This window comes from Paroedura picta, chromosome 3 (genome assembly GCF_049243985.1).
Source record: "Paroedura picta isolate Pp20150507F chromosome 3, Ppicta_v3.0, whole genome shotgun sequence".
In the NCBI taxonomy this organism is placed as follows: domain Eukaryota; kingdom Metazoa; phylum Chordata; class Lepidosauria; order Squamata; family Gekkonidae; genus Paroedura; species Paroedura picta.
In genome coordinates, this window is record NC_135371.1 from 152,907,173 (window position 1) to 152,932,135 (window position 24,963).

A 24,963-nucleotide genomic window follows, 5' to 3' on the forward strand; every position below is an offset into this window, starting at 1 on the left:
GCTTAAAGCAGCTCTGTGGAGGGACTGCAGCCAGAGAAGCCTTGCTGGGTGAATGAAGGCTCGCCGGTTTGTTGCTCTCCGCTCGCTCCGAGAAAAAAAAATGGTGATCGCTTCACCGGAAGTTCAGAGGAGAGAGCCAGGGGGAGGGACTTTGTTGAAACCGCAAAAATGGTAACGCACAGAACTTTTTTGAAACTGTTGCAGATTGTTTGCAAGAGTGTAGCGCTTTCCAGAGGGTGAATCCACTTTTTGGGATTCCCCTGGAAATGCTACAACGAAGCACTTTTAGCGGGACTGTTTCAGGAGTGTGGCAGATTGTGTACAACGTCGTGCATAACTGCATATTAGTAGCGATTACAATTTGCCACACTCCTGCTACATTAAACTTGTGCGGAATGGACCTCACTCTTTCCCACGGCTCTGAGTCGGTTCAGATGTGTGGCGGTGACATCAGAGCCCCCTTTTGCATTTCACTCCTCCACTTGCTCTCAAAAGCCAGGACATCTTTCCCCTCAGATTAGCACACACGAGACAGCCCAGCTTTCCCCCAGTCCATGTGCCAACCCTCCTCCTCTTCCTCCTCTCTTCCCTGCTTCCCTTCATTAGCTAATTGTCTCTCCATGTGCCTGCTCTCACCAACTCCTCTCCCGGTCTGGTGCCGTTCATCTCCATCCCTCTCCCTCCCACCCCCATGGGGTGGCTTCCCCAATCCTTGCTCAGTTGCAGTTTGAAGTGGGGAGAATGGGGAGAAAGCACCACAACTCCCCTTTTTCCGCCTTCACTTCCATTGCTAGGATTTTCATCTTCCGAACCCAACCCTGTTTGTGTGGCTTCGTATTATAGACACTGCCATATGATTGCTATTATAGACATTGTCAAATGAATGTGTTCATCTTGGGAGGGAGGGCAGCTTGGTATAGCCCAATCTCATCAGATCCCATAAGCTAAGCATGTCAATACTTGGAAGGGAGATCTCCAAGGAAGGCTCTGCCCGGAAGTCAATGGCAAACCACCTCTGCTCCTCTCTTGCCTTGCCAGCCCCTTGCTGGGGTGGCCATAAGTCGGCTGCAGCTTGACAGCATTTTACACACATGCAGTGTTCGTCTTGCGCAGGTATGTTTCCCCACAGGGAAGTTTGCACAGAGAAAACAGCATGAGATGAAGGATATTTTTTAAAAATCTTCTCTAGGAATCATGGTCCCAAACTGAATGTGTGTATCTCCCTATGTCTTACCCAGCTAGAGCTTTATAATAAGTCCAATGTGAAAGCATTTTGAGGTGAGTCTTCCCAACTAGCTCCCTACAAACAGCGTTCTCCCCTGGAGCAGTGTTTTCTACGCAAGGTTTGGTGAAACAGCTCTTCTGGTTGGACCACCAGTGTTGAGTAAGCCAAGAGATGGCTCTGAGAGTGAATGTAAAAAGTGACAAAGATAGATTAGAATTGTCAACAAGTCTGGAGGAAAATCCCCTGCCCCTTTAAAAGAAGAAGGGCTGGTGTTTTGTACCCCACTATTTACCAGCCGAAGGAGTCTCAAAGCAGTTTACAATTGCCCATCCTTCTTTTCCCCACAACAGAACCCTGTTAGGTAGATGGGACAGAGAGAGCTCTGAGAAAACTATGACTGGCCCAAGGTCACTGCATGTGGAAGAGTGGGGAATTAAACCTGGTTCTCCATATCAGAGGACACCGCTCTTAACCACTATACCATGCTCGCTCTCAAAAGAGGCTTAATGCCTGGAAATGAGCTGTGATGCTTTTCATGGCTTGGCGGTAGATAACATGCTTCCAAACATCTGTTTAAGGGACAGGCCATTGTTCTCCAAGTATGTTGGTAACCTTAAAATAAACTCCTGCTCCAGGAGGAATTTCCTTAATGGGCATCATCCGATTCCGTGAAGAAAACACCAAACTAACAAAAGGTGGATTTGTTTGAAGCATGTATTACACACAGCAATAAACATAACAAGTGAATGCTGAGCAAACAGTGTGTTTAATTGCAGGGTAATTAGACAGACAGAAATGTTGTTCTCTAGCTTGTCTTCCAGAAAGCCCTGATATTTGCACCTGTGCACTCATCAATGAAAGCTACCATGCTCTAACATTAGGCACAGTTCTGTTCCAACACATTCCTATAGTTTTGAAGATATGTGTATGAATGGAGACAGGATCGGGAGAAGGTGGGGGCCTGAATTCTGCAAAGGTCTGCAACTCCAATGGCAGACTCTAGATAAAGTTAAAAGCTTTCTGTTGTCCTAATTCCTCTCACTCCCCTCTTAAATCTTCCTCATAGAAATCAATGGCTTTAAAAGTGCTCAACTTGGGCATTGTGTACATTGCTACAATTTATTTTTATCAAACTGGCTGCACACATAGAGGGGCCGCCCTCAAAAAGTAAGGGTTCAGGCGACAGCAGTCTAGCAGCCCACTCATGTGTTCCATTAGGAACCCGAGCAGCATCTAGGCTAATACGGTGTTTTGACATAAAACCTGCACAGTTGGGTCTGAGGTCCTGCCTCATGCAACAGTCAGGCAAAAATCATCCTCAGTTCCCAAGCATGTGGTTCCGGTTTTGGATCGGGACCACAAGGATGCATGGTGGAGGATCTGAGGAAGCTTTCTGGCCCATTGGGGGAAATTATGTTTATCCCACGGAACACGCTGGTTTCCCCAACAGGCCAAGTACTCCTCTCGGTGACGGCTTCAGTCAGGAAAATAGCATGAAGGCAGAAGCGAAATCCCCATTGCATGTTTCACATAGACCGTTTGCGCACTGGGAACTTCACTGCCCCAGCTCCCATGCAGGAGCACAAATCGGTGGCAGATGAGGTGCACCGGGCCAAATGCTCCCCCATGTGGGTGCAGGAAGAGGTGGGGCAACCTGCCACAACTAAGACTCCAGCCCGGCATGAAACCTCCAGTGCATAAACGGTCATAGTCACACTCCAACAGGAGTGGTTTAAGGAGTTGCGTGGCATCAGAGCCAGTTTAAGGATTCGAGGAAAACTAGCAGAGTACACTTGTAGTGGGAGCAGACAGACTGAAGGCAGAGCCCCCCCCCCCAGTGGAAAGGGGTGTCACTTTGACTGTCTTTAAAGAGGGAAAAGGGGGGAGGAGAAAAGCTACAGTGATGGGGAGAAGGCACAGTATGGGGGCCCTGAAAGCGCAGGTCCTATAGCATGTGTTACATGGATAAACTAGCCCTGAACTCCAAGATATGCATGGGAAAGGAGAAAAATTTGCAATTCATATCTGACTGTTGTATAGAGTGGCCAGGGCCTGCATACTCCAACATGTGTGAAGCAAAATGGTCAACCAGATACACAGGAGTATAAGCAGAGTATAGGAGCCAAGGCCTGTGCTAAAGAAAGACCTGCATCCACACACACCTTTATATATATGCAAACTGGTCAAGCATGTGAGTGATGGCTCTATCACAAATTAATTCCACTTTCAGAATGAGAGGAGACACTGCAGAATTTATTTATTATATATACCCATCTCATAAGCCATGACAGAAATTCTTCTGTTTACTTTCTAAAATGTTATACACAGCACACACACACTCCAGCCAGGCCCTGGTAAAAATGTCTGTCATCCCCACCTCCCCCCCCCATTATTGGGCCCTGGGCAGAAAAAGAAGGAAAGAGGCAAGGGTCAGTACAGTCACAATCCTATTTAAATGTAGGAGTAAAGCATGACTAAGCACAATGGCTGGGATTACAGCTTCCAACTATAGATGCACAACTATCTCCTCTGCACCCCCAAATGCCCCTGAAATTAGAGGATGGGAGATGCCCAGGAATAGTTGGGGAGGACTAGACATCTACTGTGGGACACTGAGACACTCCACCATCACAGATGTATTAATTTTAGTCAGGATGCAACCCAATGGGATTTACTTCTAAATAAACCAACATAAGATGTGATTACGCATGCAATAGATTTGTATGAACAAGGGATGGACAGTGGTGGAGCAGGGCTGGGGAATTGTGCAGGGTAGAAAAAGCCTTTCCCCAATCATTAGAAGCCCTGCCCATATTTTACATACCCACACTTAAGGGCTAGAAACCCACCTCTTTCTGCCATAGAAAGCCCAGTAGACAAATGGGTGAAGTTGGGCAGATTTCTAGAATCTTTACTAATAATATTTGTTTGTTTGTTTATTATATTTATATAGCCGAATGAAGCTCTTCACAATAATCATTACTACAAAGAAAGCCGAGCTAGATTATTAATATGGCAGGGTCATCTCAGAACTCAAAGCTTTGATGCTCTAGTTATGTATGCAGAAAGTACTAGATGAATCTTGTTCCGTTTCACGTAGCCTTTTTTTCCGTTTTGTGACCGTAGAAGGGTGATCTAGAAGAAGTATTGAAAACTGTTACACACACACACACACACGCAAGTGGGGCAAACCATTTTCCTCTGTATCCCCTCTGCCACTACTTCCTCTTTCTCTTCCCTGGCAACATAAGCGCCAACGTATCTTTGATCTGCTTACTGGTTTAGAACTTGCCTTTCTTCCTTCCCCCTGGTAGCCTCCTCCCAGGACAATTGGCCAGGGCTGTCTTAATGCATGGGCCCGATGGCCCCAAGCATAGGGACCCCATACTAATCTGTGTATGTTGTGACTTGCCATAAATAAATACAGCCATGCAGTCGTCTAGACCAGGGGCCCCAAACCTTTTTAAGGCTGGTGACCGGCCTGCGGGGGTGGGGGAAGAGTGTGGCCCGGGTGCCGCCCATGTGCAGCAGTTCTGCACAAATGTGCATGTGCGGAGCTGCCGCAGATGCGCGTTGGCGCCCTGCCGGAGCTCCGTGCAAACGCACATGCGCAGAACTGCTGAGCATGTCCGTTTGCACCTGCTGGTGTGCCAGTGGCTGCGCCTCCCTCTTCCCCCCCCCTCCGCAGCGAGGCGCTCACCAGGCCGCGAGCGAATTGGCCACCGAAGTGGCAGATTCGCTCAAGGCCCGCCGAGCTTCTCGCTGTGCAGGGGGAGGTGCGGCCGCTGGCAGTCCGATGCTGAGGCTTTCGCAGCCCAGTACCAGGCCGCGACCTGGGGGTTGATGACCCACGCTCTAGACTATACTAAACTATAAAATAATATTTGCTGCAATGTATCCCTGGGTTAGTATTGCAGTCTCCTCTGCCACAGGGCCACCTCACTTGTGTGTAAGCATATAGGTATGGATCTCACGCTGTATAATGTGATTTAGCATATATGTTACATCACTTAAACTCAGTTGACATTACTAACATGAACCAGATATTGATAGTGGTATGGGCTAAATACTAAATATTTAAGATATATATCTCTAGGTGAATGACCCTTTCATCAGAAATGAAATGTAATGTTTTGAGTGGAGCACTCAAGTGTTGATTAGTTGCTGCAGTACAGCATATTTTTAATGTTTTAACACCAGTTTTGTTGAAGTGACAATAAAATAAATATATGTTTAATATTATCAACCATTTTTTATTCCTGTGTGTAGTTGTTGTAGGGGGGCCTCAGCACATTGGTTTGTCCAGGGGCCCATAATGCTGTTAAAATGGCCCTGCAATTGATCCCAGTGGTGTGGTGCTTGGCGTGCCAATCCCAATTGTGTGGCAGCTGGCAGGTTGGGTTCAGCTACGTGGTGGTCCCCTCCTACTCCACCCATTTCCGGCCCATGAGGATACTCCTGTACGTTGTCCGCACAAACCTTGGGATGCCTAGGTCTACAACAGAACACCCTCCTCTGAACCTGACCCCATTCTCTGGATCTATCAATCCACATGGGGCCAGGCTCAGTACTAGATATAGGAGACTTTGTATTGTATAGGAAATATATATTTAGATAATTGAATTAAAGAAGTTATGAAAGTTGCATCCCAATTTCTTTTCTGGAAGAAAGACTGAAAAGATACAAAAATGCTTACCCTGACTGAGAGGCAAAGAGCCAAGCACTTTACACAGGGTGCACTAAATTCCTATCACAATGTGGGTAGCAGTGTGGATTCAGCCAGTGCTCAAGGAATTGCTCCTCAGATCTCTGTTCCAAGCGTTGGAGATAAAGCATGTACTCCTTTAAAAGAAAATATTTAAAAGCTACTTATTATGTGCCCTTGCCTTACGTGATCTTAAGCATGACTGGTTTGATGTAGTAATTCAATTTAGACGTCTAGACATTTGTATCTGCCTGAGTATATATATGACATTATCTCGCAGAAAAAGTGGAAGGCTCTCCAATGGAAATATACTAAATATGGCCAAATAATGAGTATAACTTTTGTTTATTTCATTCTCCAACATTCTTCACTACTTCAAAAACTTACCTATATTGAGACTCTGGAAATATGCAACATTCTTTAAATCTAATAGAATAACCAGCCAATTTGTAAAAACAACAAAAACAACAATAAAACAGATGAGTAATGAATTAGGATGCTCTGGGCTGATCCTGCGTTGAGCAGGGAGTTAGACTAGATGGCCTGTGTGGGCCCTTCCAACTCTGATTCTATGATTCTAATTCATAATCCTTTAACTGGTTGCACCACAAATTTTATTTAAAATGTCAGTAAGAAATGAAGTAAAGTAAAGGTAAAGGTATCCCCTGTGCAAGCACCGGGTCATGTCTGACCCTTGGGGTGACGCCCTCTAGCGTTTTCATGGCAGACTCAATACGGGGTGGTTTGCCAGTGCCTTCCCCAGTCATTACCGTTTACCCCCCAGCAAGCTGGGTACTCATTTTACCGACCTCAGAAGGATGGAAGGCTGAGTCAACCTTGAGCCGGCAGCTGGGATTGAACTCCCAGCCTCATGGGCAAACAGCTTCAGACAGCATTTCTGCTGCCTTACCACCCTGCGCCACAAGAGGCTCTAAGAAATGAAGTAACATCGTAATATAGGATGTTACACATTACACAGAGAACCAGCTGAATTAAAACCACCACGAAGAAAATTAAAACATTGCTCATTCCCACTGAAATTAAAGGTGCTTGTTTCAACGTATCTACAGTGCCTACCACATCATTGACACTAAACACATCTATAGTAACAGTGAGCATGATTTAGGCAAAGATTAAATACATATAGATTGTTCTCAACAAGCAAAACAAGCATTTCCTTAAATCCATCCCTTTGAAATAAACAAGGCTTTCAAAATACTTTCCTTTGGGTTGGATTGTGCCAAACAAACATAATGCTAGAAGTGTCTGTATGTTCTGCCGTAACAGGGACCTCCCCTGGAACATGTGGTGGGTAAATACAGTGGAGTATGATCAGCCAGTCATAACTCAAATATGAGCTGTGCAACTTGGCTGGCAAGACCTGGCTAGCATATACACCAATCAAGGGAAGACAAGGAATATTTATGTACATCAAACATATAAAGCACAGAGCCTAATAATATCTACAATCACTCACTTTTTAAACGAAGGGATACCTGCTCTGTATAAATGTTGAAAATTCACATCCCATGTAATCCTAAGAGGAGTTGCAGCCTTAAATGTCCAATGAACTCTGTCTAGGATTGTGCTGTAGGTGATGAACCCTACATAAATGTACTCAGAAATAAGCCCTATGTTATTCAATTGGATTTACTCTCAGGAAAGTTTCCTTAGGATGGCAGCCTAAATTGTTTGAAATTAGGGAGAGCAGAAGTGATGAAAACTGCGTGTAGCACAGCACCTCTTAATGGCAGAAATTCTAGTTATGTCTTGCACTACAGTTCCTTCTTTATGCAAACTGTTATATAACGACTGGAACACTGCAAAAATGGCAAAACATATATGTGAATGAAACAGTATTAAGTGTCTGGGATGCTGGGGTTTTTTAATGCTAAAAACCCGAAGCTTTTCATGGGAAAATGAAATATACAGATGTTATAGTTGTTATACAACTGTCTCCCCCCCTGCCCCTATATTTAATTTTCTATTGATGACTTATTAAGGAGTGCTACTCTCATTCACTTTACATATTTCTTTATGTATTATTAAATAAAAGATTGCTTAAATCAGCTGTCCCCAACCCCCGGCCCAAGGACTGGTACCGGTTCGTAGATCAGTCAGTACCGGGCCGCGGCTCCTCCTTGTCCTCCTCCCCGGCTGCTGCCTTGGGGGCTGCCCTGCCACTCTGCTGCTGGCTCACTTTTGGTGCTCTCCAGTGGCCGCCATGGCTGGGGATCCCCTTCGGCATGGCACTGCACAGCTGCTGCTGGCAGCACCCCTCAGTGGGCGGCGGGAAGTCAGAGGCGCCAATGGGAAAGCAAGTGGAGCAGGGGCTTAGGTGGAGGCGATGTCCCTTGGCAAAAGACTACCCCCCCGGGCCTCAATAAAATTGTCAAGCGTTGACTGGTCCCTGGTGATAAAAAGGTTGGGGACCACTGGTTTAAATGCAAAGCTTTTCTTTTGACAATGAGAAATCATGTGGGTACAGTTGCTAATTCCAACAGGGGGTTAGACTAGATGACCCATGAGGCCCCTTCATTATATGATTCTATGATTCTAACATTTGACTAAGGAAGAATCATACAACATACAGAGTTTGTTTGTGCCACTGTAGAAACTGGGAACTGTTTCTGAAATAATTATGCTGCTTAACAGAAGAAGCTTTTCAATGATCTTTGAACATAGTTTAAAACTGCCCAAACCCTCTTTTTATCTTAATTGAAATATTAAAATCACCCTAAATGGTTCATCAGGAAAGCCAGGTTTTCTTGCTTCACGTCGGGTTCTCAAAACCTGTTTGGCTTCTTTTTCCGGCAGCGTCGGTGAGGCATCTGGGGGGGTAGGGGGAACAAGCAAGATGGACAATAGTTAAGCTTTTACACAGAGGATCAAGTGTTTGCAAGTTATATCTGTCTGTGTGCGTATGTGTATGAGAGAGAAAGAGAGCATATACATATACATTACATATATATTACAATACACAAAGTGTTCTTTCATTACAGTGCCCTCTCCGGAGGATATTGCATTCCAGACGGCACGAGTGGAATCTGAAACCATTTTAATAATAAACCAGGGCTTGTTTATAAGTTGGACAGGTTAAAGTAAACAAAACCTACACAGAACACATCTCTTCAAAAAAAGGAGGGGGGAAAGTCTAAGAGCACCATCTACTGTGATCAGATTTACCCTCTGCCACGGAGTACAACCCCCATGGGAGCTCTTTTCCCTTTCTTTTCCCTTGCGTCAGCCGCATTGGGATGCACAGCTGAGTCCCCGGCATTTCAACGGGGCTTGCACAGAAATACATTCACATCTCGCCTTTCCAGCATAATGACTGCTATGCGAGACAAAGTTCTTTGAGCTTGAAAATTATATGAGCTACTAATACAAATATTATGTGGAAAGCCAGGTAAAGCTGCAAGAAACGCTGAAGAAAGCCAGACCAAAATGGTACCACTGACCAACCTAGATGGCACAAAGATCCTCATGCAGTTGTCCCTGCCTTGAGGGGTAAGTTGGCGTAGAAACACTTTAAATAACTGAATACTTGGAAGGAAATCCCACTGCATCCCATAGTGCTTCCTCCACCGGATCGCAGCCTGATCCTACATATTTACCCAGAAATAAGTCATGTTGAGGACTGACTTCCCAGTCAGTGAGCTCAGGGTGGTCAACATGAAACTCTTTAAAGCTGCAACCCAGAACTGACTTCCTACAGAAAACACTCCCATTGAACTCAATAGCACTTACTGCACAGATTAGGGTTTTGCTCCCATTGTAGAGTGATACATAGCGATGACAGGGAAGCAGTTTATTTGAGTTCATCTCTGATTCCACCCAGATTCCTTGAACCTTTAAATCCCACTTATTTTCCAGTGCTAACTATAAATACACAGAGATCCTAATGTCCCGCACAGACCGTGGCAGACCCACAGAACCCGATGACTGCCTTAGAGGCCAGCTCTCTAGACCAGTTGCATTACTTGCCAGCCATCATATGTCCTTGTGAGCTTCCTGAAGGTCTTTCCCCATGATTGCTCTCTCCTACGGGAGCACAATGGTTAAAATGACAAGAGGAAACTGCACTGCAGCGCAATAGCCTTAGCCAACTGCATTTGGTAGATGCTCAACCAGGACTATGAAGATATTTGAAAGAAAGAATCCAACCAGCCAGACAAAACAGTCCACCACCATTCCCCCTCCTCCCACTACCCTCCCATTTTATACCTACCTACAAAACTGGTTAAGAGGATCAAGAGAAAGACAAAAGCAGTCTTCATTTTGATTCCGCTATCTCTTGGTCTGCTCCTCCAAAGTGAAGAACTCTGATGACGGTATCAGCCTACTTGAAGCGGCTAGACGTCAGTGGCAGATGTTTGTTTATTCTTCGACTACTACGACTTAAGAATATGGGTTCTAGGACATCTGGTCCTGGGCTTTGAATGTGGCTATTGTGGGCTGCAGCGTTCTTGTCGTGCTAATCTATTCCTGTGGAAAAGGAAACAGAGGATTTATTTGCAGAGGGTACATTCTGAAAATTTTAAGAAGAGTGAGAAAAGCATCAAAAAGGCAAAAGCAAACAAGAAGGCAGACCTCCCCAAAATGCTTAGCACAAGTTGTTATAGGGTTGTTTTTGTTTTTGTAGGCAGCACAAGAGAACCACTGGACAAATTAAGGGTTGCCAACAGTCCTGGAGAAAATGTCCTGTACCTTTAATAATAGCGCAATGCATGGAATCAGGCAGTTGAAACTTTTTATGGCATGGAGTAAAATAATATTGGCTGGTCAGTAGCATCCCATTAAACTTCTGCTGAAAGGAGAGGACATTTTTTCCCTCTAAGTCATTGGCAACTCTAGCAGCATCTGCTCCAGAAAAAGAGTTGTTATACTTTTAAACACACCAGCCAGTAACATATATGCTGCATTCTAATGGCTTTACAGCACTTTTGAAAGGCCCATCTCTTCATTTGCTACTGCGAAAATAAAAGACAGCAGCATTAATCTTTGCAGATTTTCTAAAGAAAGATAAATAAGTAGTTTCTTTTTGGGCTTACAGCTATATAGCAGAATGTTGCCATAGGAGAAACTGAACAAAAAATATTTACTTGTAAGAAAAAAACAAAACGGAATCTTGGGGCAACTTTAAGGCAACAGAATTTTAAGAACCGTGTAGGATGATTTATGGATCCTTGAGTCAAAGTTCTAATCAATAGCAAAGCAAACTTAGAGAAAATGGCTGAGGGAGAGAATTACTGATTAAAATGACATCTCCATGTCAGCTTTACATGCTTTTCCTGTAACATCAGGTTAAATTTGTCATGCGCCAATACAATTATTACAATGTACGTTTCCCTGACCTTGCTAGCCAATAAGGCGGCGTGGGGAAGGGAAATACAAGCATATCAGGACAAGAATACTTTGAACTAAGCACTTCCACTCACACCCAGTGAGAGATGCAAAGTTTCTTTCTAGAAGCACCCCTCATAGGATGCCATTCCAGGCCATCCCTGATCTTGGGCGGGTGGAGGTTGCACAAGACTGCCAGTGCAAAGGAGGAACTCAAAATCCTGTGTGCAAGTGGACTGCGGATAGTGAGGATGTTGATGGAAGTGTTAAAACTTCTCCAAGCTTATGAGAGATGGTGTAATATCCATATAATAGCATGTCACAGACCCATGCACCAGACTGCAAGTCCAGCCACCTTCTCAAGATGCTGGTGATGTCATCATCTTCGCAATGCCAGAGGTGTTATCATCATGAACTGTGATTTAATGTGCTGTTAAATGCATGGTCCAACAACATAGTTAGGCCAGTCCAGCTACGCCTGTTATAATCAATGGGCTTCGGCATTTCTAACCAGGCAGAAAAGAATAAGCTTGTGAGTGACATGACCCTCCATTTGCTGGACCCCATGCATTAGCAGCAGTTCCCAGACAATTCTGTTATATGTTCTTTCAATTTAGAATGGATTCAGGCCTCATGAAAAACCTCTAAATTTTTAAAATGTGGCTGATCAAGTTTAAATACACTGATTTTAAATATTTTATCCCATTTTCTCAGTTATTCAGCTTCACACTTATCAGATGTTTATTTAATTAATATTTTTTTATTTTCATAAAGAGAGAAATATAGAAACGAGACAGTATAAGTTGATAATACAAAGAACAGTAAAATATAGTCTTCATTTGTTACACTTAAACCCACTCCATTAAGCGTCTCCTTTAGTTACACTTTGAGTTTAGGCTGGGAGGCACTGCGGAGATATATATATATTTAATAATACAGATTCAGCTTACCTAGGAAATCTAAGACCCCACGTTAACTACACAATGGTATGAACTTTTGCCCAAAACTTATAAGCTTTTTCACATTCCATTATCAGATGTTTAGATGCATCCGTTCTTGTGTTAATGTTAACTTGGTGTACCAACAGCAGACCTGCTGGGGCCTTCAACCAAGATATCTTCTGAGGAAGCGTACCTGCACACGAAAGCTCATATACCTTGAATAAATCTTTGTTGGTCTTAAAGGTGCCACTGTACTCAAATTTTGTTGTACTGCTTCAGATCAACACGGCTATCCACTTGAATCTATCTGCACTAGAATGTAGACTGGAAAACAGAAGTAAGTAAATTTAGACTGGAGCATGAGTAGAAAAATAATCTTACATGTCTGTCAGTCTTCATTTTGTAGCCCCACTTTTGTATTTGTTCAGCTTCTCCTATTTAGCACCATTCTGTCCTATTGGTGGCCATTTTCACAGAACCAGATTCAAAATCTTAACTGAATCTCTGAGCATGTACAGAGTGCCTCTCCTCACCACTTAGCAACTGCTGTAGCCTATCTCCACACACACAGTAGGTCTGTAATGAGGTGGCATATAACGTTTCTAAATAAAGTAAAAAATTCTTCTATGGAGTCTGGGGAATGGTAGAGGACAAGAAGGCCTGGAGGATCATTGTCCATAGGGTTGCGATGGGTTGGACATGACTTCGCAACTAACAACAACAACAAATTCTTCTATGGGGTTTCCTCAGATGCTTATGACCCAGCACCCTTTCTGAAAAGTAAACATTGCCTCTGATGAAATGGTAACTAGTCTATGAAACCTTTACTATAAATGTTAACATTTGCAATGCCTTGACTTTTTAGAAAAAGAGTACAAGTTATGGTGGTATTTCTGTATGCCAGTGTTGCAAACCACTGAGTGAATCCCTAGCCGAAATTACCCCTTGAAGAGCAGTACTCATTGTATTTAGTCTGCTGTACAGGGGCTACTGGGGGGAAATAGAAAAAAAAAACACGCTGGAAATGAAGATGGTGGTCACTAAAAAAAATAAAGAGCACCTTCAGCATGGATAACTACAGAAAACCAGTGGAGCCAATGAAGAACGGATTAATTGCATCTGAGCACCAGGAAGCAATGAGCCACACTGTATAACAATTATGACCTCTACAAAAATCGCTTAAGAGGAGACCTACAAAGGACATATTACAATAGCCAAGCCCTGGACACAAACCCTATTGCTACCTACCTCCGTTAAACCTTAGGCATGACTTGTGATCACACAGCTTAGGCTGAGGCCACATTGCAGCAGCTGCAAAGCAGAACATTGCCTGAAATTCAGAGGGCCCATCCCCCGTGTTGTTTTTAATGATTTCTTAACATAATGAAGATGAGGGACTCATAGAAACCCTAGGGAAGCAGCCCTATGCCTAGAGGTGCTGGGGCTCTCATGGCATCTTGAACACTAAGAAGTGTGACAAAAGCTGCCTGCAAGGACACCTTTCGACCAACAAAGATTGATTCAAGGCGTGAGCTTTCGTGTGGATGCGCACGAAAGCTCACGCCTTGAATAGATCTTTGTTAGTCTTAAAGGCACCGCTGGACTCAAAATTCCGCGGTGCTACTCCTGACCAACACGGCTGCCCACTTGAAACAAAGAAGTGGGCGTGTGCATGCACATCAGCGCGCAGAGCATGTGCAATCCAGAGACGTGTGCGCACGGCAGCACCGACCAGCTGCGTTCGCTTTACGCCGAACAACAGCCACGCCGGAGACCGCGCGGTAGAGAAATGGAAATGGAAATGGATAGACCCCACCCCCCGACGCCGTCTTTCAGCATCTTCAGCCCGACCTCTTTCCTCGACAGGCAGCTCGCGATTGGTGTCCGGTTGCCTAGCAACCCCCATCCGCGGCTTCGGCCGCTGCTGCTCCGCCTCCTCCCGCCGGCGGCCGCTGCTTCCGTTTCCGCCGCTCATCGCTTGCCTCGCGCCGGGCGCGATTCTCCTTGCAGTGCTTCGGGGTCGGGCCGTCGTCGGGGGATAGGCGGTGTTTGGCCGGGTGGGTGTCGCAGCAGCTGCTGGTGGCCCGGGAGAAAGGGGTTAGCTGCTCCTGTCTGCAGGAAAGGTAGTTGGCTACAAAGGGTGAGAGGAACAAGGCTTTGGGGGGTGAACTACTTACCTAGTTGCGGAGTAAAAGTCGCCCTGCGGGACTTGAGTCCTGGCTATCCCAGCTGAAGGATGGAATCACTTTCTTTAGGCGATCCCCACCCTCCAAGGATAAGCCTGAGTTTTGTTTCTGGAGGGTTTTATTTCTGACCTAACCTGAATAGCGTATGCTTAAATTTCACCCTGTGTTCTTCGTATTTATCTTGGGGGGGATGTTTCCGTATCCTCTTCTGCATAAAAGGGCTACCTCATGAAGAACTGCTCTGTTGTGTCTGAAGCTCTCGAGTCTAGCGCTGGAATAAAATGATGTCAGTTTTTAAGTTGTTGGGAAGCTCACTTGTGTTTTTGCTGGTTTGATTTCAGGTGACTTAATCAAGAGTTGCTGCAGTTTCCCCTCTCTGGTTTTGTGCTTGTGGGTTAGAAGTGACACAGCATGTCCAAATGCACACTGAAAGCGGGTGGAATCTATCCTTGTACCATCGTGGTTGTGAGTGTGTTAAGGGGTAATTGAACTGGTCATCATTAATCTTGTTTCTTGCATATTTAGGTTTACTCAAGACTGATTATTTGTAGCATATATTACAAAAACTGACCTATGATATATTGGGGGGGGGGCATATAGGCTGATTTGCTTTTGTCAGTAAGGCTTTGTACCAGGTGATTTTGGGGGTGTTTTTTTTTTGGGGGGGGGGAGTTGGTTGTTTGCTTTTCCTAAAACTGGAAACAAATGAGCTATAGCCAGATAGTGAGCATAGGCCTCTGGCTGCATCTTCAGCTTTTGGAGTAAATTGCTAATTGTGTCATGGTCCCAGTAATGATTAATTCATCCTTTCTAAGGTGTTTGAGAAGAACAATGTGTTTCTTCTCAGAAAACTGATGCTTATGTATTTCAGTCTAGCCACAAATAATAAAAAAAGATGAGACTTGTGGTGTGAGGCCAAATGAGAGAGTGACCAGCAGGTGGTATATGCAGAGATTAAGACAGTTGCATTGCTGAAATGAACTTTGTTAATGGTAACTTCATATTGAACTGTGAACTGAACTGGAGAATATGACTATACCAATAGGCCTCCTGTTGGGCCTATAAGACCCCAAGTTAGCTCCCTGTCTTTTGTTTGACCTTTATAGAGGAGACAGTAAATCAATAGAGGATGGAAAAAGGCAAAAGCAACCGATTGATCCCTTCTTCAGGACTGTTGGCAGAACGGAGTTTGGCCTTCTGGACTCTTTGCTCAGTCATTGTGCCGATCCTGATCACCTTGTGGTGCAGCTTTCGCCGATCACGGAGGCAAGGGCTGGTGCAAGACATCTTACGCAAAAGCAAGCATGATTGGCAGTACGTGGACCTCTTTAGCCAGCCCACCTACTGCTGCATCTGCTCTCAGCATATCCTCCAGGGAGCTTTCTGCAACTGCTGCGGGCTTTGTGTGGATGAAGGGTGCCTGAAGAAGGCTGAGCGTCGTTTCCTCTGCAAGGAGATCATGATGAGGGGGGAAGGTGGGGTCTCTATGACACACCACTGGATCCGAGGCAACGTCCCGCTGTGCAGCTATTGTGTCATATGCAAGCAGCAGTGTGGCAATCAACCCAAGCTTTGTGATTACAGGTAATGCTGAGGATACAGATGTGCTGGCGATGTCATGGTGGGTTATGGTAGAAATCCTGTGTTCAGATATTTGCACCCAAGGGTCAATCACAGTAATATGTCCTTTTGGAGGTCTCCTCTTGAGGACTGTTGTGTAGATTGTTACAAAACCAGGGCCTCAATGCCCAAAGGTGCAACATCTTTCCTTGTTGGTTTCATTGATTTCCTGTAGCAAGATGCTCTGTAGTGGCTATCACCTTCTTTCTATAGAATCATAGAATTGGAAGGGACCTCCTAGGTCATCTAGTCCAACCCCCTGCACCATGCAGGTAACCCAGAACCCTATCGCTGACACCGTAACCTGCCATCCCCTTAAATCTTCACAGAATCAGCCATCACAGTGTCTCAACTCTGCAAAGACTGCTTCTCTATTGTGTTTCTGTACATTGAGATAAAAAGACCCTAGGGCTTCTTAACTTTTGGGCTCTCCCAACTCTGTTTCTGCAGAACATATTCTTGTTGACTTTGTTGACATTGAATGTTGAGCAAGAACTTATTTTAGCAGCTTTAAAATACCTTAATGTGTAAATTTTGGGGAGAGAAGTAACGCTGCATTTTTCTTAATACCATAAAGTGGCATTATGCCAGCTTGTAAAGATCCACCCACCTGGTTCCTAGTAGCGAGTGTTGTTTCCAGGTAATCATGAAGGGAAGCATTATCAGACTGGTTGTCTTGTTCTTCTTAAGGCATAGGTTGTTAATGATTACATTTATCAGTAATGGCTGTCTGGTTAAGGCCTTGCATATAAGGCCACAAAGAGAAACCATATTGGCCTATCCAAGGTGTTTGAGCAATTTACACATTGCATGCAAGATAGCAAACATATCTGTGAAGCACTGTAGGAATCTCCATTTTTATGAGTGTTTCAGGATAATCCTAAACAGAGTTGCACTTTTCAAAATGAATTGAAGTCAGACTAAAATTGCTGACAATTATACTGCCATTTTCAGAAGGCAAGCCAGCGTGGGGTTATTTATATAGCATGTGGTTCAGTCCTATTTATGAGTCATTTCAATGCACAATTAGTTGCTTGAACCCTCTGACATGGACTTGAACCTTCACCAAACAAACACCTTTCCCCTACTAATGAAATTATGGTGATAAGGTGGCATGTTCATTGGAATGCATGCAGCATGGGTCATGATGACATTCTGCAGTGTAAGCTAGAGAAATGAATGGGATTGAGAAGAACCCAGAAAGGTCAAAACAAGGGGAATGAATTCAAGCCTATCTAGAGTAGAACACCATTTTAAAATTAAGTACTAATATTTATTAAAATTAAAAACCCAAGGCTAGTCTCATAGCCTCAATAAATTCCGTGCATACCAATGCCTCCACTGACCAGTTGCGTTTCAGTGTTGCTGCCTTTATCAATGGTCAGGCAAGAAATAAAAACAGCATACATAAAATACAAGAATTACAGAGATTGTTATATACCGAGCACCTATACATAAGATGATATTTTATTCTCTGGATACTCTTGAACTTAGTCAACTCTGTAGACCAGAAGGCCAGATAAAACAAATTGAGACCTCTAATGTTTCAAAAGCAGGTCAAGGTGAGCACTTTCAGTGTTCAGTGAGTGTCATGTAGGAGCCAAAGTATGCTACAGGTGTAAGATTGGCCTTTTTCTTCCCCTCTTATGGAGTTGTCATGCAAGGTGTTTAATTAATAGCAGAAACACCCACAATATAAAACTGAAATGTTAGGGTATACAAAGAAGGGTATACAAACGTCAGTTTGCCAACTGCTGTGCACCAGTTCATAGTTTTGGAATGGCCCTATAAATATTCAACAGCCTGTTCACACAGATGTGTCAGTACATGGTGGCTGTAGAGAAAGGCACCCCTGCCCAAGACTATTTAGGTTGTATGTGCAGCTATGTAATCTTTCAGCAGGTACCGGAAAAGCACTGCTTCCCTGTAGATACCCATGGGTGGTGTGTCAACAGATTTTCATAGATAGATCAGTCCTCAAAACTCCCCCAGAAGGGAGTTTCCTGGGATTTCACCTTTCCATTCACGTCATAAGCAAACCTGCCTCAAACCAGATTCTACTGAGATGTAATATGGATGCGTCTTCCTGTTCACTGCATCTGGAGCTATGCCAGTGCAGTCCTGCAAAACCTGGCATTAAGCAAAGGTAATGTACAGGTATGCTGGCATAAATATCTAGTATTAGGATGCCAGTGAATAGAATGTTCAACAAACCATAGTTTTGATCTATGGCCCTAAGTTACCACTAGTGGTAACCAACCACTTATGTGTGGACATTATCATGTTTTTATGTGTGAAGCATGGAGGAGCAAAAAACTAGGTGGCAAATGTCAGTTTGGGAGGTGGCCGGTGCCCATCCATGACTAAATCTGCAGCTAAGTCATTGTCAGGAATGTGCATTCGTGATACTGAGAAATTCTGCTCCCAAGCTAGCCAGGCTCTATCTTAAGGGCCTGCCAGTGCTGTTTTGGGGGCTTCTTTGCAACAAGGTGGGGTGAGAGCTGATTAAACTCTTATAAATAACATTTAAAATGCAATAATTATACAGATCCATATACAGTCTGTAAATATGCGTACTTCATAAATGCATTCTGCTACTCCTGCTGTTTTGCCTGTGGCCTTTCGATTTTGTTAATTGTGGAGGAGTGCTGATGCCCCCACCCACCCCAGCCACTGGAATTATTATTCAGCAACTCAGATGGCTTTTGACCACAGCAAGCATTGCTTACATGGTTTCCAGCTAGCAACCTAGTCATAAAGGCTAGAAATCTGCTTTAAAAAAAAAATAAATGTGGAAATGTTTAATAAGCTGAATTTCCTGTTCAGTTTGGAAGGGACACATGTAGAACCCAGGCTAGAACTCCAAATGTTCTGTGGAGGGGGGGGGATTGGGCACACGGAATGTCTCTTAAAAAAATGTTTGAGATCTTCCCCCCCCCCCCCAAAAAAAAATGAGGCACGTTCATTTGCTCTGGTGATTTCATAGTCTGAGGTGTTCAGAATAAACATGTCCCACAGAATAGTGGGAAATGCTGACTCAGGAATGCTTCTGGTATCTATCAAACTTGCTTATATATGCCAAGGAGTAGGTTATAGTATACTGTGTCATTGTATAGTATACTGTGAACTTCAGTACATGTCACAGCCTGAGAAGGAGAATGCTGTGCTTTTAAGTAACAAGTGTGACAGGCACACAAGGAAAGCTCTTTGGAGAAGAACCACTGTGACAGCTGTCTGGCTTGGTTCTGTTGTTTCTTTACAATACCCTTGGGGTGTTTTCTGAAGCCCTAGTTGTATGTAAAACAAAATCCTCTGTAATGTTGGTGAGAGCAGCTGTGCCAGAGGGCAGGGTGACTCCAGCTGTGATGGTTGGAGATGCAGGTGAAAAGCACTATCTCTGGGCTAGGCGGGCACTTCAAAAGTTAGCCAAGGGAACAGTGCCAGCATGTAAGTCTGCCAGGAAGCCACAGGTGCTTATAGAGAATCCATGCCCCAAATCCCAGATGTGAAGAAATGAGCTGTGGTTACTTAGCTGTAAGGAAGTGGCACTCTGTGCAAAGACGTCCTTTGCAGTTAAACTTGCATGCCATAGAGCAGAGCACAGACTCTGGAAACAGGCTCCTGGGCTGAGCCCTGGCTCAAACTCAGCCAACACAGGATGTTTATATAAATTCTCTCCCTAGAGAATGGATTTGCTAATGAAGCCTGCAGCAAGGCTTATAACCAACTCTGTAGCAATTCTTTAATACTTAGAAAGTGGCTTTGGGAGAATATATGCAATAAGCTTTCTGTGTAACAAAATAAGAGAGCGGGTCTATATATTGTTGAAAGACCTAATGTCTTATTCTTGAAGCAACCACATATTCAGAATCCCAGTGTTTCTTTAGCTCTGTGGGATGCAGCACTGCTGATCTTATTTCAAGGTGGATTAGTATGGAGGGCACTAGATATAGCGTCCAAGGCTTTTTGAATCTTATGTTCAGATTGGAATGGTACTTGGATAATAGACGTTGAACCCTCCTGTTGCTATTTCCCTCTCCACCCCTCCCAGTTTGTTTCTGGAATCTTGATCTTGTTTCTGTGGTACATCATTGGGGCTTGGATATATGGAACTTAAGTACCAATCTTCCCAAATTTTGTGGACCTTTTCAACTTAGTCTTGAGAGGGCTCATTTGGTATAGTTGTTGACATGTCAGACTAGAACCTAGAAGATCCTGGTTCAAATCCTCGCTCAGTCATGAAACTGTGTAGTTCTTTGTTTCCCATGCTGGATTATAACAGCACTGTGTATTCCCTGCCCCCAAATGACCCCAGCGATAAATCCCTGGAAGGTGTCACTTTCACTTCCTGGGCCATTGCCCACTGGTGGCAAGAAGAGTTAATACAGTTGCTGATTGGAATGGCTTCTCCTGCTGGGTTTCTGGATGCCCCCTGCCAAGTGGGCCTTAAGTCACTATGCCAAATGAACTTCCGTTCCTGAAGCCAAGGTAGAGTTAAAAGATTTTTCATAGCTCAGACTATTCATCATGAATTAAGGACCTCATTCAGTTTTATCCTCTGCGAATCTCAAATATGTACCATTTTGCAATATTTTAATATTAATAAGTTTGTACCAAAGTACTCGGTGTGCCTTCTCCAGCAAGTACACCCAAGTCATTAATTTTTTCCCCCTGCATAGGCAAAGATATTTATATCTGGTCTCTTGCTCTCTCTGCGCTTATTATTTGAGGATGTAATGTTGGTAAGATGTGAACTAACACATCAGCATTGCTTTCCTGGTCATGGTAACAGCTTGCATTTCCCTCTTGTCTTAACATTTGTTTTAGCACGATAACCATCTTCTATATACAAAACATTTCATCACTGAAACTACTGATTGATAGGCATATTTAAAACGGCCTACACTTTTCACTTTTTGAAACGGAGCACAAGAAATAATCTAATTAACAAGCTGTGGGTTTTTAGGTAGCTGTACCAGAAAACATGCAATTACAGTATCTTGAAGGCTCTCACTGGATGAAAAGAACACCAAAGAACAGACTAAAACATAATCACATGTGCCTGCATGAGCCCTGAGCTCCAGAAAGTATTCCAGCTTGGTTTCTGGACTATCTGTAGTGGGAACCAGTGGGGTGAAATGGCTAGGGTGATGGATTTTGACTCTTGAGTCCTGTATTTGAATTGCACCCAGCTAATAAGCATGCTGGGCCCAGCAGTCTAGTAGGCTGAGCTTATGTCATCCTGTCATCCAAGGTCATCCTGTAAGTTTTTTTATGGCAGAGTGGAGATTTGAACCCGGGTTTCTTAGATCCTAGTCTAAAATGCTAACAGCCACTATGCCACACTGGCTAGTCTCCCTCACATGGCTGTTGTGAAGGTAAGACTTGGGGAAGGACCACGATGCATACTACCCGGAATGCCTTCTTTTGAGAAAAGGTGAGATAAAAGAATGATAATTATCATGCAGCGTGGGGAGGCTATTATTATTGTGGCCCTGCTAACCGGGTGCCGTCATTAAGGGAGAATCCTTGGAGCTCTTAATGGCATACAGAGGGGTTGGATATGTTGGGCCTTTGCCATTTTGATGTGTTGTAAATGAATAGCCGGTACCTTGAGTTAAACCTGGATGGAAATATTGAAAGCAGCACAGACATGAGTAAAGGATAGCAGATTTGTGGTCTCGATTTGTGACCAAAATCCATATGGCTTCTTGTGAGCTATAAGAAATAATTGGGTGGTAGATAATTTCCTGATTAATTGCAGCTCTGTGCTGGCTGCAGCCTGATCTCTCTCTCTTTCTCACGTTTCTCCCGCCCCTCCTCCTCCCCCTCCCTCTTTGAAAAAAAGAACACTGCAAAACACAGCAGCCCTCTGACCACTTCTCCTCTTCCCTTCAGGTGCATTTGGTGCCAGTACACCGTACATGATGAATGTATGCAGAATTCTTTAAAGAACGAGACCTGCAATCTGGGAGAATTTCGCAATTTAATTATCCCACCATATTACTTATTCAGTGTCAGTCAGATGCGGAAAGACAAGAAAGCGGACTGTGGCAAGGTAAGCCTTGCTTCACTGTGTAATTGTGAGCTGTGAAACTTCAAGCGTTGCTTGGGTTCTGCCAGCATGACAGCTGCTTTGAGTGTTCCCCCAGTCTGTGGGTCCTTTTACCACAGCTCTGTGGTTCATTTTAATAGCTTCCTTCATCTGATATTTATTTATATAAAGTAATTTTTCTCCCCTTAAAATGTTGGTCGAAATATCTACAGATCTCTGCTTCTTTTTCTGGGTATCATCTCTGGGGCCTGATTGACCCATGCAAGGAAAGATGGTGGTAAAATGGGCTGAATCATTTCAGACTACCAGTAGGAATCCTCATTTGGAATGTGTTACATTATTTCACTGCAAACAAAAAGCCAGCAAAGAAAGCAGGGGGAGGGGTTAGAAACTTTATCCCTATCTTTAAACGGCTCAGGGAGCGATATAAATAATTGGTTAAGGGCTAAGTGGGCGGAGAGTGGGTGGGGCTGGGCCAGGTGAGGGCCCAATTGGAAGGCGCCTTCCGATTGGGCCCTCACCAAGACAGGACAGAGTTCCAGCCAGGCGCGACAGTGTGAGTACAGAGGGAGGCCTTCCTCCCGGGCTCACAAGCACACCCTGGTCCTCGAGGATGGGAAGTGCAGGAAGAACAGGATCCATGTGGGTTTTGTAGAAACTGTAGCCTTTACCTGCTTGGGTTTCTCTTGAAGCATAGGATCAGTGGTTCCTTGTGGTGTTTGCAGACAACCTTATGTTGGAGAGGGAAGAAAAGAAGGCACATGAATCCAGGAAAGCATTAAAATGTAAGACAACAGCTAGAAGTGGAAGTGAGAACAGGCTGATTGGATGCCCAGCATGAATGCTCTTAGTGTTGCCTGGCTTTTTAAACCTCTCTCAAACTCTTCTAGCTTTGGGAAATGCCCTAAAACTAACCCTAAGGCTTGGTGTGTTGGCTTGAAACAAAACCTGTTGAGTTCAAAGGAACTTTACTAAGATTCGTTTGGTGTAATGGACTTGTGTAGAAGACCCCAGTAGGAACTTGTTAGACATTGTGGTCAAGAAATTATTTCATGTGAGCCGGCTGCGCATCTGTAAAATGGCAGTGCTGCAGTCCTTACAGGGTTGTGAAAATGATTGCAATAAGGGTTGCAAAACATTCTGCGGGCAGTACGTCTAGATTCTTCATGATTTTAGGACTGCAAAAAATGGGGTGGTACTTTTGTCCTTGGCTCTAATGGCTTGAGACAATTCGATGATACACTTGGTTTTTGTTTCCCACTGTATCCTAAAATAAAATCTAAAATAAATACCAGTCAAAAAGCAAGGTGAAGAAAGAATAAACATACCTTCCACACTGGGGGGGGGCATCTATACCAGTGGTCCCCAACCTTTTTATCACCGGGGACCGGTCAATGCTTGACAATTTTACTGAGGCCCAGGGGGGGTAGTCTTTTGCCGAGGTACATTGTCGCCGCAGCCTGAGCCCCTGCTCCACTTGCTTTCCTGCTTGCACCCCTGACTTCCCGCCACCCGCTGGGGGGCACTGCCAGCAGCAGCTGCGCAGTGCCACACTGAGGGGAATCCCAGCTATGGTGGCTGCTGGAAAGCACCAAAGGTGAGCTGGTGGCAAAGTGAAAGGACAGCCCCCAAGGCAGCAGCCAGGGAGGGTGAGGAGGAGCTGCGGCCCGGTACCGACTGATCCACGGACCGGTACTGGTCCCCGGACCAGGGGTTGGGGACCGCTGATCTACACAACACCATGTTGTAAACATTCCCTTTACATTTCTGGCATGCGCTGAAACATCTTACTTCTCCTCCCCACCCCCACCCCAAGAAACGAAGCATTCTGAAAGAGCTGATATTTGCAGGAATTTGTCATTAAGAGTTATTTCATTGCTTTTGGATTCTTTCCGTGATTTAAAAAATGACTAATGTTAAAACACAGGAAAAAAACAAACCGTGGGTGCCCTTAGGTGTAGTGCTGAATTGGAAAACGGGTGTATGATAACAATTGCAAAGCTCTTAGTTTGTACGTAACTGTTCTTCAGCGCTGGTTGTAAAAAGAACATCTCCCTGACTTAATTGGTGAGCTTTCAAGCAGTTTAAAGAAAAAGGCGACGAGATCCAAGCCTTTGCTCCTCTGCTCCTCTGCTTTACCACTCAGACGAAATTGTGAGGGTTTGTTGTTCTTTTTCTTGCAGTTGGCTACCTCCTACAGACAACACTGGACTCCATTAATAGTCCTGGCTAATACTCGGAGCGGGAACAATATGGGTGAAACGTTGCTGGGACAATTTAAGACCTTGCTAAACCCAGTTCAGGTAATTGTGTTATTTTAGTTTGAGTTGCAGCAATTAAGGTCTTATCCCCAGGTTTCTGGTTGCTGGATTTTTTCTCATTCAAGCAGGACCCATTCCGGCCTTTCTAAAGCAAAGCCGCTCCCTTTCTCTGTCGCTCCCTTTCTCTCTCATCCAGTCCTCTTTATTCTTTCTCTCTTTCTTGCTTTGGGACAGGGTGGCTTGAAAAGCAGCCATGAGGACATCATAATCATATTTTGAGAACTCACTGTGAAGGCAAGAATCCTGCATGGATAATAAACCAGGAACCATGGCTTGCTTGAGAGCCTGTGTTGGTGGTGTAGTTAAAGCTGGTGGGCTCTAATCTGGAGAACCAGGTTTGATTCCTCGCCCTCCACATGCGGCCAGCTGGATGACCCTGGGCCTTTCACGGTTCCTTTAGGGCTGTTTTTGCAGAGCAGTTCTCTCAGAGCTTTCTCAGCCCCTTACTTCATAGGGTGTCTGTTGTTGGGAGAGGAAGGGAAAGATGTTGGCAAGCTGCTTTAGAACACCTTCAGGTAGTGAAAAGTAGGGTCTTAAAAAAAACAGCCCTTCTTTTTAAGGACG

At 44.4% G+C, this 24,963-nt stretch overlaps 2 protein-coding genes across 8 annotated transcripts in view; one reads left to right on the forward strand and one right to left on the reverse strand.

Moving 5' to 3' along the window:
- Positions 1–3,465: 3,465 nt before the first annotated feature.
- Positions 3,466–14,524, reverse strand: C3H17orf67 (chromosome 3 C17orf67 homolog). 3 transcript variants are annotated; one of them, XM_077328715.1, is made up of 6 exons: positions 13,466–13,552; positions 12,433–12,541; positions 10,162–10,418; positions 8,667–8,761; positions 5,922–6,067; positions 3,466–4,360 (listed from the first exon to the last, which is right to left on the reverse strand). In XM_077328715.1, the coding sequence occupies exons 3-5, from the start codon at positions 10,208–10,210 to the stop codon at positions 5,951–5,953; spliced, it is 261 nt and encodes an 86-aa protein (XP_077184830.1). In that variant the 5' UTR covers positions 10,211–10,418; positions 12,433–12,541; positions 13,466–13,552; the 3' UTR covers positions 3,466–4,360; positions 5,922–5,950. The 3 variants fall into 3 exon arrangements, with proteins under 3 accessions (XP_077184830.1, XP_077184831.1, XP_077184832.1); XM_077328716.1 differs by lacking the exons at positions 12,433–12,541; positions 13,466–13,552 and adding an exon at positions 14,395–14,524; XM_077328717.1 differs by lacking the exons at positions 12,433–12,541; positions 13,466–13,552 and adding an exon at positions 12,599–12,654.
- DGKE (diacylglycerol kinase epsilon) overlaps positions 14,135–24,963 on the forward strand; it is a 31,795-nt gene continuing 20,966 nt past the window's right edge. Inside the window, exons 1-5 of one of the 5 annotated variants that reach the window (XM_077328711.1) lie at positions 14,135–14,274; positions 14,745–14,884; positions 15,510–15,987; positions 21,922–22,081; positions 24,262–24,381. In XM_077328711.1, the coding sequence (XP_077184826.1) occupies positions 15,533–15,987; positions 21,922–22,081; positions 24,262–24,381 (735 nt within the window). In that variant the 5' untranslated portion in view covers positions 14,135–14,274; positions 14,745–14,884; positions 15,510–15,532. Of the gene's footprint in view, positions 14,358–14,744; positions 14,885–15,509; positions 15,988–21,921; positions 22,082–24,261; positions 24,382–24,963 lie in introns of all 5 variants that reach the window. The other 4 variants (XM_077328713.1, XM_077328712.1, XM_077328710.1 and 1 more) reach the window with 4 other exon arrangements.

What these genes read in the sequence shown, in the direction of transcription:
- C3H17orf67 (XM_077328716.1), bottom strand. Translation starts at nt 10,210, where the DNA reads ATGAAGACTGCTTTTGTCTTTCTCTTGATCCTCTTAACCAGTTTTGTA. An exon ending in CCTCTTAACCAGTTTTGTAG is followed by an intron (nt 8,762 to 10,161) that starts GTAGGTATAAAA and finishes CTACCCCCCCAG; the next exon opens with ATGCCTCACCGACGCTGCCG. An exon ending in TTCCTGATGAACCATTTAGG is followed by an intron (nt 6,068 to 8,666) that starts GTGATTTTAATA and finishes TTTCTTTTAAAG; the next exon opens with GAGTACATGCTTTATCTCCA.